The sequence below is a fragment of the Diabrotica virgifera genome, chromosome 7 (genome assembly GCF_917563875.1).
Source record: "Diabrotica virgifera virgifera chromosome 7, PGI_DIABVI_V3a".
Classification (NCBI taxonomy): domain Eukaryota; kingdom Metazoa; phylum Arthropoda; class Insecta; order Coleoptera; family Chrysomelidae; genus Diabrotica; species Diabrotica virgifera.
The window spans coordinates 27,930,708-27,943,360 of NC_065449.1; the positions used below are offsets into that span (position 1 = coordinate 27,930,708).

Sequence of the window (12,653 nt, forward strand, 5' to 3'; positions counted from 1 at the left end):
TTCCTGGCATTTTTCGATTGTTTGTGTAATTATATGGATCGCATCTGTAGTGGATCTGCCTTCTCTAAATCCTTGCTGGTAGTCCCCAATTTTTTTCTCTGTGAATTGAGTGACTTTTTGTCTGATGAGGGCTGTTCAAATTTTATATGCTCTATATCTGATATATGCTTTATATCAGTATCATACAGTTGTTATAATTTGTTGGTTCTCCTTTCTTAAATATTGGTATAATGTACCTTCTTACCAATACTCGGGCATTTCTTCAAGTTAAAACTAAAGACTAATAAATTAAGTGTTTTCAATCCAAATAAGGTTAATAAATAAATAAATAAATAAATTCGTAACAGTACTTACCATCAATCAATTTAACATCATCTAGTTCACCAGTCGTTTGATGTCTATACCACTGTCTTTCTTGGTTTTTGGCTTGCAGGTTGTTTAAAATAACCCTCAAAGCCTGAACTGGTCTTTCTACAGCAACTGAAAATTGAGAATATATAGAATGGTCGTACTCGTCCATTCCTATTTCTTTCAGTTTTTGTTTGAATGCGTTTCTACCCATTTCTCTGGCTGCCCTTTTAACATGTTCCGGGACATCATTTTTTTCTTGATCTGAAAGCTATAATAAAAAATATTCGATAAGTAAGATTAGACCAAAGATATTTCTGTAATTATTTTTTCTCTTGGATCTACTAAATAAATGATTTAAAATTATTAAGGGGATGGGTACGTACTTTCGGCTGCAATGCTATTCAAATGGGGATTCATTTTTTTCGGAGAAAACTAATAAGTATTTTTGAAAAATTTAAACGCAGAATGAAAGATTACATTATTAGCGTGGGCCGAAAGTCCCTGAGAACTTCTATAATGTTTATTTTAAAAGTTACAGGGGTGAAAAATTAAGAGAAAATTTAGTGTGATTCTTAATTTCAAATATCTCATTTAAAATAAACTTTTTATTTATTCTAAGGGACTTTCGGCCCTCGGTAATAATTTAGTCTTTCGTTCTGCGTTTAAATTTTTCAAAAATATTTATTGGTTTTTTCAGGATTCGAAAAAAATGAACACAATGTCCGTGGTAATATTTTCCAAATCTATATTTGTCTTACAACGCACTCAGTCGAATAGAATATTGTCAGCATATTGTCAGTCAGACAGTGACAATCAGAGACAATTTTAAATATTTGACATGGTATCGGGAATATTTTGAGTTGTTGATTAAATAATTTTGATATATAGTGTATTTGATAAATAATTGATTTAAGACGTGAACTTAATAAGAAGTTATTTATTGTGTATTATTTGTGGAAGATCCAAACAGAGAATACATCAGGATAATATTCTGTGATCCAAGTATTTTGTTGTTAAAGATGTTCACAAAATTGTAAGCGTTCCATAGTAACAATATACATATTATTAAAAAATCACTTTAACACTTTTCTTCTTTTCTCGATTGAGTATTAGTTTTTGTTGTACATATAATTTATTACAATCACTGAATACATAGTTAGTGAAAAAATTATCACATTTATTAACTGAATTAATAATTTGCAATTATACAAATAGCAGTTATCCAAGAACATTCAAAAGGCATCTCTTTAAATTAATGATGACATTTTCAAGTAGAATGACATTCTAGTAATGTTTACATATCCATACCAGTGTGAATTTTACTACACGTAATTTGCCGTGTAAAGACAGAAAAAGTAGGGATAGCCGTAAAATATTTGCAAATTATGTACCGATGGCCTTAATGATAGCTATAAAAAGAATTTACCTGAAAAATCTTATGGCCTTTATCCAAACGGTACGGGCCACCTTTGCCTCCCAAACCAGCGGTATCTCTCCCACCAGTCCCTCCTGCCCATCTATTGCCTCCTACATGAGGCGCATTATCTGGATCTTCCTCTCCATGTTTTGGTTCTTTTGTATCTAGTCTAATTAAAAGAAAAAACGTTTATACATTAAATAGCCTAAACTGCATGCAGATTACGTGGCACTAATATCCAAGGCAAAAAATTGGTGAATACAGAGTAGTGCGGTATATTGTTACCCTTAATATTACCCTCAATATAATTAATATAACACATCCCACAAGTATTACGAGAATTACTGGCGTATGTTTTCACCTTTTTCTATAAAGGTCATGACTTAACACCGGAGTGGACAAAAGCACATATTAACAACATATACAAAAAAGGAGATAGAAAAAATTGTTCAAACTATAGGGGGCTTAGTGTCATAAACTCACTCTAAAGACTCTATGGAAAAATAATAAAAAATAAAATTGAAAAAGAGATGACAGATGTAGAAGAACAAAATGCCTTTCGTGCAGGTGGATCCTGTATGGAAAGCATATTTTCTCTAAAGCAGGTTATTGAGAAAAGATTAGCCTACAACCTTTCCACCCATATATTCTTTATAGATCTGACAAAGGCATACGATAGTGTACCACTTTCAATGTTCTGGGTAGTAATGGAAAAACAAGGGATAAACAAAAAAAATATACAAGCAGTACAACAGCTTTACAAAAATATGACAGTAAACATTAAAACTGGAAACAAATTAACGAGAGAAATTCCTATTAGTAAGGGTCTAAAGCAAGGCTGTTGCATAGCACCTACACTCTTTAAAATATATTTAAATGAGGCGTTCTCACTGTGCAGAAGAAAGTGCTGCAATATGGCCATCCCAATAGATGACGCTAGATTGTGCAATTGACTGATTGACTACCAAGCCATTCCAGCTGAAGACGAGAGTGATATAGATTATATTCTCAGAAAACTGAAGAAGAGTACACTAAGTGGGGCCTTACAATAAATATACAAAAACACCAGAAAGCCTATAAATTGAAATGGGAACTATAAACCCAACATAAACAAGACCCTTAATGTCTTGAAAAGAAGAATCCTTAGTATTAGTTACATCATTCAAAATTAAAAAATCCCTTAACGAATATTAACTCTAAGAATTTACTTACCCACTATACCTATTTACAGTTACATTTTCCTTCGCTCGTTTAGCTGCAATATATTCGGTGGATACGACGTTTTTAGAAAACCCATGTTTATGTAGAACCTCTCCTACTGTTTCTAACATATCGGGGCTATCTCTATCGAAGTCGAAAACATTGAATAATACATCTTCTAAATCCGCGTTAGGATATTTCTGAAACATTTTGGATTAATTTAAAAAAATACGGTATGTTCCGTGGTTGGTGTTGGATGCGTGTGATAACTTTATTGTCCATGGAAACAAATAAAATAATATTAAATAAAACGTAAAACAACCATCAGTATTATATTTATTTCGGTAAAAAGGGTGTTTATTTCTTGGAGAGGGTGTGTTTTGACCTTTCCCGACCGACCTCTAAAATGTGACTAAACTGAACTCATTAATTTTGTCGTCATATGATTTAAGATTTGAAGTTAAAGGCCCTTAAAACTGTTATTGATATAAGGGGCTGGACGATGTAATTTATAGTATTTCGTAGGATACATAAAAACTGAAAAAGGTTTAGGCAATTAATATTATAAGTATGTTTTTGTATATTATGAGCGGAAAAAATGTAAATTTTAAAGGAGGCGTTTATTTCGTTTAGGGAGAAAACTTTTTAAAACTAGTAATTGTGGCTTGTCGCTAAATATATGGTAGTTAAGTTTCGAGACAGTTGGTATAATGTTTTTATTTACAATTTTTTTTAATTTTTCACTTTTTCCCTTCAATATTTTCTCCTTCCACATCTCTACACCGCTCCACGCGAGCCTTTCACTATGTTAAGCAGTGCTGCAGCTCATCTTCCGACAAGCTATCGAGTAGCTGTGACTATTTTTGTTATACGTCTTTCAATGACTCGTGACAGGTTTGTTTCAAGCAGGATTCGATATCTGGGAACATTTAGAAGTCTCACGGTGCTAGATCTGGCGAACAGGGTAAGTGCATTGGGAGCCTGCGCACAATTTTATAAATTTATTAATATCCACATGTTCGTCCACAAAAGAAAAACGCAAGAGAATGCGTCGATTACCGCACCATTAGCTTGATGTCCCATGTGCTAAAGTTGCTACTGAAAGGCATCCACAACAGAATGTATCATAAACTGGAAATAGACATTAATGATACACAATTTGGGTTTCGCAAAGACCTAGGAATGCGAGAAGCTCTTTTCTTACATACAAAGGTGCCTAGACGTCAATCAAGATTATATGTCTGTTTTATTGACTATAATAAAGCTTTCGATAAAGTACAATACGAACAATTAATAAATGTCCTGAAATCAAAGAAGATAGACTACAATGACCTCAGGATCATATCTAATTTATACTATAAGCAGCGAGCAAAAGTACGTATTAACGAACAGCTGTCAGAGGAAATTAAAATTAGACGTGGGGTGAGACAGGGATGCGTATTGTCGCCAGTTCTCTTTAATGCCTACTCGGAAGAGATCCTAACAATCTTGAAGATGAAACAGCTGGAATAAAGGTGAACGGAGTTCACATTAACAACATTAGATATGCGGATGATACTGTCATCATCTTAGCCAAAAATATCGAAGATCTTCAGAGACTGGTGAACAGAATAGCGATATATAGCCAAGAATACGGTCTAACAATGAACATCAAGAAGACAAAATTTATGAGAATATCTAAAACTCAACGACATAACGAGAATCTCCTCATAAACGGAACCAATGTCGAACGAGTAGACCAATATGCATATCTTGGAATAATGACCAACTCCACAAATGATTACTTCCAGGAGATTAAAATTAGAACAGAAAAGGCTAGAGCAAATTTTAACAAAATGAGAAAAGTGCTCTGCACAAGAGATGTAAAGTTAGAACTAAGAGTAAGGTTGGCTAGGTGCTACGTTTTCTTGACATTGTTTTGCGAAATGGAAGCTTGCGCTTTGAATGCGGCATCAAAAAACTGGAATCATTCGAGTTGTGGCTGTATGTATAGAAGAATTCTGCAAATATCATGGACAGAACACGTCACAAACAAAGAGGTTCTGAGGAAGATGAATAAAGAAATGGAAGTCTTAAATACAATAAAAACCAGAAAATTGAAATATCTCGGACATATTACATCTGGAGAGAGATACAACTCATTATGCGGGGAAAGATTCAAGGAAAAAGAAGCATAGGCAGACGCAGAATATCGTGCAGCAAATGAGCAGCCGTCTCTAAAGTCTGAATAGCTATGATGATTGCCGACCTCCGTAGCGGAAGTCGACTTGAAGAAGAAGACATGTTCATCAATGACCCTAGTAACCAATATCAGGTTACTTTTTGAATGTTCAATAAAGCGATAGCACTAATTAATGAGCTAAAATCCTTACCTGAAGGTGTTTAACAATATTAACAACTTCTCTAGTAGAATACGGATAGTTAATAAGACCTTGATCCGCCATATTCCTCAGCTCACCAAAGATTCCGACCAACTGCTTAATAGTATTCACGTCAACGTCGGGTCCATATTGTTTCAGAAGTTCTATCTCAGATTCCCTAGAAGGATTATCAACAGAATGGCTACTGAAGAGATCTCCCAAAGATCCGAAAAAATCGTTTCCCAAAAAGGGGAATCCAGGCCTGTTTGCTAAAACAATCATTCTAAAATCGGGATGAGTAACAACAATGTTCTCGGTGTTTGATCCTTTCAGTGTTTTTGTATTTGGAACGATTCGTCGACCATCGCTAAGAATCATCTCTCCCGATTCGACCAGTGTTTTTAGAATACATGTAACATGAGTTGGTGCTTTGTCGGCTTCGTCTATAACGAGAACATGTCCATACTTAATAGCTTTAACGAGAGGTGAATCTTCATGTACCAAAATCCCATTTTTGATCGTTGGCTGTATAGTAAGAGTTTGTACTGTAGTGTCTCTGTGCAGTTGGATGTACTCTCTAGGTCTCTTTAATAGTTCCAAGAACCTATCGACGATTTTGTTCTTACCCACACCTTGGTTACCAACAAGTAGTAAGTTGTAACCCAGCTGAAAATCTTGCAAAAGTCTCTCCATTAGGGACAAATGTTGAGGTACGTCATAAAACAAGGTGTCTGGAATTTTGGTCAAGTTGCTGGCTTGGTATAATGGAGCTGTAGTAGCTCCTATGGTTAACATGCCGTTTTTAATTTCACATTTAATTTTTGCATTTTCGTCCTGAGGAATAAAAGTTATTCCTATTTTCTCCATTGTTTTGTCTAAGGCTTGTCGAGTAAGTGAAGGCAAGAATTTTATCATAAAGGTTTCTTCCATCAAGTTGTACACATCGTCTGTGGGGTATTTATTCAATCTCGAAGCAATTTTTAGAATTTTTCTCGTAGAGAGATGGCCTGATAGGTTTTTCAGAGCTGGATCGGTATTGTCCCGTAAGATATGTGCAAGACTGATGATTTTTTGTAGTGGTGCCGAAGGAGGACCAAACTAAAATAAAAAATGTATTATTCACAATTTATTGTTCACATACGAGTAAAAAATGTAATTTTTGGAATTTCCATATTTTTATCATAGATTATCATTTTTAAAGAACAGTGGAAGCTAAGTAGATGGCAGGAACATTTTAGAGAGCTACTTAATGAAGAACCTGATGGAAGTGATAAGGGGCAAGGGGAAATGGTAGAGGAATCCAGCGACCCGGCGGAAACAATGAAGACTCCAACCGTGGAAGAAATAAGAGAAATCATACATAACATGAAAAACAACAAAAGTGCAGGCAGCAATGGTATTACTGCAGAAATAATCAAGCGTGGGGGAGAAGCACTTATAACGCGGATATGTAGCCTCTTGACGAAAATCTGGGAGCGAGAGGAAATGCCGGAAGTATGGAGAGAGGCAATAGTATGTCCCATTCATAAAAAGGGAGATAGAGCAGTGTGCGATAACTACAGGGGTCTCACTCTCCTAGGGCACTTAAACGAGCAGGTTGGTGAATACCAGGGAGGATTCAAAAAGGGCAGATCCACCATAGATGAAATATTCGTGTTGAAAATGATTCAGAGCAGTACATACGAGCAACAGTTAAAGCTAAACCTCCTCTTTATAGATTTCAAACAAGCTTACGATTCTGTGATAAGAAGTCGTTTTTACCAGGCCCTAACGGTGCTTCATATCGGAGACCATCGCATCTTGTCCTAGCCTAGAGCAAAGTATCGTACTCTTCATTTTCGTGAACACTCGCGTTTAAAACAATGCATTTATTTTACCTGGCGATCACTAATATGGTACGAGCAACACTAGGGAGCGAGGGTCGGCGCCTCGTTGTGAGCGCTCACTTAGGGTACTTCTAATTTCGGAAGAGATGATAAGGCTAGTAAAAATGACCTTAATGAAGACCGACAATAGAATAAGGATAGAAGGAAGCCTAGAAAAATTTGAAGTTAAAAGGGGATTAAAGCAGGGAGATCGGCTGTCCACAGTACTCTTCAATTTCTTGTTGGAGGCAATATTAGGAGAGAGTGGAATACGAACGAAAGGTATGATCTATGAGAACGGAAACCAGGTTCTGGCCTTTGCGGATGATGTCGTGCTAATGGCAAGAACGGAAAGGGAACTGCTGATACTTTTCAAACTCTTCGAAGTAAAGGCCAAGCATTATGGATTAATGAGCAAAAAAACGACGTATATGGAAATGGGACAGAACTCATATGAAGACACACAATTGAAGAATACGACAAACAAGAGCCGTCTTACTATAGTTAGTTCAGAGAGCGCCAAAAGCACTTTAACTAGTTTCTACCCTTATTGGGGTTTCCTCAGAGAGCGCATATTTGATTCTCTCTGAACAACTAAAATTCAGGCCGCGAGCCTCGGTCCACAAACGAAAGATCATGATGACATGGATGCCGTGGCGGCATCTGCTAAATACGAACCAAAGTTTTACTTATTCAATAACAATATTGAAAATAAAATTTTATTAGAACTAATCTGGTTACACCATCCGTTGTCTTGCAAATTGTAGAAGCCACAAATGATGTAACCAGAAGATTAGTTCTAATAAAGTTTTATGTTCAATATTGTTAATATTGAAAGTATAACTTTCATTCGTATTTAGCAGATGCCGCCACAGCATCCATGTCATCATATTCTTTCGTTTGTGGACCGAAGCTGGCAGCCTGAACTTTAGTTGTTCAGAGAGAATCAAATATGCGCTCTCTGAGGAAACCCCAATAAGGGTAGAAACCAGTGGCGACGCGTGACTCTTTCTAAAGTGTTACCAAAACTAGATGCAAAAAATCTAATTTAAAAAAATGAAGATATGGCTAAATGTATATGTTACCGTTAAAACCCGATTTCAGTTAAAACCCGAATTTACTAGGAAAAACTAGTTTTAACTAAGCGCTTTAGACAATTCTAGTTTTAACTAGTCAAAACTAGATTTGACTGCTAAATTCAGTTAAAACTACTAGTTCAGAACGGATTTCATTTAGAGTAGTTTATATGCGATTCTCTTGTGATTGCATATCGATCAAATCTACCTGACAGCGACTATTCATTTCTGAATGCAATATAGGTTTGGACACAAGACCTCTCTTCGTTTTTATATTTTTACTCTTCTTCCGTTGGCAGGTTTCACACATTGGTATAAAAATATTGATCATATCAATAAAAAGTTATATTTGCCTATTTCCTGGCGGTTTCAGTCTTCAACCTATCCCGATTTCCATGAAAAACATGGGCTGCTTCAATTATGCCAAAAATATTTTCGACAGGTACATAATATTTTATGGGATCAATTTCAGAAGCTAACTTTTTTATTTCGCCAACTTCAACAATTCTAAATCATTTTAGTCTTCGATTTTGTAATGGTGTTTTCTTGGCAGACAGTTCCGCATCTTGTACTTCGACCATTAATTTATTATATAATGCTTTTGGTCACAACATTGTAGTGACTTTCTTTCTTCTCTGTCTCTTCCATTTGTAAAATCATTTTCAAAACACGTTATTTTCACGTTCTTATATCTCTGCTCTCTACATACTTGTCTCAATTTTAACTGGTATTCGCCAGTAATTCCAAATAAGCTACTTTTAACTGATATAAACTACTCTAAATGAAATCCGTTCGGGATTTCTAGTTTTAACTGAATGTAGCAGTCAAATCTAGTTTTGACTAGTTAAAACTAGAATTGTCTAAAGCGCATAGTTAAAACTAGTTTTTCCTAGTAAATTCGGGTTTTAACTGAAATCGGGTTTTAACGGTAACATATACCTATATAGCTTCAATAATATTATTTTGTATATCACTTGAAACTCTCGAAAAAACAGTTGATGTTTCTACATGTTGGCAAAATTTTTGATCTTTTTTGGCAATTAATGTTAACAATTCCCTGTAATTGTCTCGATTGCCAGAGCCGTCACCCTCAAAATGACCACGAAACGCTAATTCTTGTTTGGCCAAAAAACATACGGTATCTATTATAACATTATAAGTGTGCTAAGGATATACCTGTCTATTTTTTAACAAACTCATTATGTTTAGCAATATCTGCTTTAAAAGGTTGGTTAAAAGAACTTTCGATTCTTGTTTTGCCAAACTGAATCAAATTGGGTATACATCTTACATGTAGGCAACGGAGAAATTTTATGTCTCCTTTTTAAAACTCTAAAACTATTTAAATCGTGAACCTGATTCACCCATTTTTCTGTAAAAACCAGAAAACATGGCCAACAATACAGTCTATTTTCCTTGCAACCACATAACCAAGGATTTTTACTCTACCAACTAAATTTAAAATATCGAACTACATTTTTTGATTCCTTTTTTAAATTGTTTAAAATATGTCTTTCATTTTCAATAATCTCATTTTTTCCTTCAAAATTATACAAGGAGAATTACTTTTCAAGTAGTTGATCGATTACGCAGCGACACTCATCCATGGTTAACTGCACGCACACTGTAATAGGTACTGTAACCAAATTTAAATCTCGTAACAGGGCTACTGATATACATTACGTCCGTCGCTACTTCAAAATTTTCAGACACTAGCCGGTCCCCAGCGACAGCGAGATAACCATTGTAACCACAAATGAGACTGGTAACAGAGTATAATAAAGTGCAACTGAGTCACATAAACTCGCCAATATTTTCGTGTGTCACATAATATAATAATATATTTATTTATTTGCAAGATTTTTAACTGTTACCAATGGTAACAGTGGTTACATGGACGCTTCGCCAGTGGTAGAAACTAGTTAAAGTGCTTTTGGCGCTCTCTGAACTAACTAAAGTAAGACGGTTCTTGTTTCGGTTCACAACGAAATGATTATTTATTATTTTCGCTTTTCATTATTTTTATACACTGATATAACAAAAAGAGTTGTTTTACTTACTTTTGTGGTAATTACGTGGATCTCCTCTTCTTTGCTCAAAGTTCTCATCTCGTTAAAAAGAAATATACTTAACATTTCTGGTGACATCCAATTTCCCGTTGGAGACTGCAAATTGGGGGGTTCACCGATGGCAACAATTCTGAAATCGGGGTGTATTGGGAACACTCCATTTTCAGTTAATTGTTCTTCGGTTAAATTAAACTTCTTTTGCAAAACTTCATATCGATTTTTACTTATCAGTCTTTTGCCGTCATATAGTTGAAGTTCACGATCTTGAACTAATCTAAAACATTATTTTACTGTAATTGCTAACTAGATTACACGATAACACTAATGATTAAGGATCAAGACTGTCAGAGTTCGCTGTAGCCAACAATGTGGTAGTAAAAACTACACAGTTCCAAAGGAAAGATATACATAAAGTAACCTTGGTGTCATATGACAGAATCACACGAAACCAGATAGACCATGTGCTTATCGACGGAAGACATTAGCAATATCATCGACACATACAGTCTGAGGGGAGCAGAAAGTGACTCTGACCACTTCTTGGTCAGAACAAAAATGAGAACAAGGCTAAACACGAGACATCCAAAGCAACGCCAACAAGGAAACAGATGGGGCGTTTCAAGGCTAGATCTACCTGATAATGAACGCCAATATCAGTCACTGATCCAAAATAAATTGCAGACACTGGAAGAAGAAGAAACATTAACACCAGAATTGACCATAGACCAGAAATGGCAAAATATATCGAACGCCATAGAAAGCGCCGCAACTGAAATTATAGGGAAAGAAAGAAATAACAAGAAAAACCAGTGGTTTGACCAGGAGTGCGAACAAAGCTTGCAGCAGAAAGCAATCAAATGGCTAGACTTACTAACACGACCTATAGAAGAGAACAGGGAAGACTACAACTGAGTAAGGACTTATACGAGGAGACTCTTGAGAAGAAACAGTACCTAGAAGCACGAATACAGCAACTCGAGGAGTAACATAGAACCGGTCAGTCTAGACAGTTTTATAGGGACCTAAAAACAATGAAGGGCAACACGATCAACAGCCCAAGATTTATAAAAGACGATGCAGGATAATTGCTCACAGACGACAAGGAGATATGCCGTCAATGGAGAAAGTATTTTGAGCAACTCTTAAATAAAGAAAAACCCACGACAGGGCAACAAAGACAGTACCAGTTAGCCGAACGTGAAATACCAGGGCCCACACTAGCTGAAGTAAAGTCCGCAATTTCGTTCCTAAAAAACGCTTGACAGAGTTTCCAGGGACAGAGTTGAATAGAGAATTGCTCTGAAGAAGACTTTGGCTGAAAACGAGCTGTTACGTCACTGATAATGATAACGACATGGAAAGTGAAAGTAAATAAAAACAAATCAACTCTGGCACTGCCTAATGAACCTCAAATATTACGTATACTTCTATTTTTTTCAATAAAAATGTAACGCTTAATTTTCACTTACATACCTGTGTAATACTGTCAACGTACTCGGATGAATTCTATTGATGCCATCCAACACAGCGATTTTTCCTTCCAGCGCCGCCTCTATCAGCGGCGACAACTTCCAAATCGTATCTCCATTATCTAATGTCGTTCTCTGTTGAATCAAGTCTCTCGACGTCATGTCTTGATACAAAACAATACTTTCGACGTCTTGTCCAAAAATTTCCGCCACTTTATTCACGATCATACTTTTTCCACATCCTTTGGTCCCAACAATACATACATCAGCTACTTTTAAACTTTGTACGATGGATTCTAACAAAGCGTTTTGGTACTTTGTTTCTATATAGGAGTTAACTGAGGTAGATGATGAGGTTGGTAATTTAGTAGAAACGTTTACAGACTCAGTTTGCTTCGATGTGGGTAAACCTAATTCGGTCAATAAGTTCTCTACGTGTTGCACTCCATCTTTTAGGAATACTTTGTAAGGATACAGCCTGTAAATTATTTCGTAGGGCGATAAGCTTGGGTTTTGTTCCTAAAACATTTAAAACTAAGATTATTATAACCATGATTTTATTAAACAAAACGTAGTACGGTATGCTGCAAAATAAACAGTACTGAAATGAGAATGCCTCAAATTTGTATGTGTCATGTGCCGAAACGTACCGAGTGGTTTCCGAGCGTAGTTATAACTTATGTGAATGTCGTTTTAATGTTAGGTGCTTCAGAATGGTTCTCAGTTTTGCAGAATAATTTATCATGGAGTACTATTTTCGGTCATACGGAAAAGGTCATGAAATCGGTCCAAGCTTAAAACTAACAATCGTTTCAGCAGGACGGGACAACCTGTCACACGGCCAGG

At 35.8% G+C, this 12,653-nt stretch overlaps 1 protein-coding gene across 3 annotated transcripts in view; it reads right to left on the reverse strand.

Moving 5' to 3' along the window:
• Window positions 1-12,653, reverse strand: part of LOC126888226 (von Willebrand factor A domain-containing protein 8) — a 138,753-nt gene that overhangs the window by 27,228 nt on the left and 98,872 nt on the right. For all 3 annotated transcript variants that reach the window (XM_050656289.1, XM_050656288.1, XM_050656286.1), the window contains exons 7-12: window positions 11,812-12,326; window positions 10,330-10,612; window positions 5,341-6,426; window positions 2,981-3,168; window positions 1,778-1,937; window positions 355-619 (exon numbers count right to left, since the gene is read on the reverse strand). In XM_050656289.1, the coding sequence (XP_050512246.1) occupies window positions 355-619; window positions 1,778-1,937; window positions 2,981-3,168; window positions 5,341-6,426; window positions 10,330-10,612; window positions 11,812-12,326 (2,497 nt within the window). The remainder of the gene's footprint in view (window positions 1-354; window positions 620-1,777; window positions 1,938-2,980; window positions 3,169-5,340; window positions 6,427-10,329; window positions 10,613-11,811; window positions 12,327-12,653) is intronic.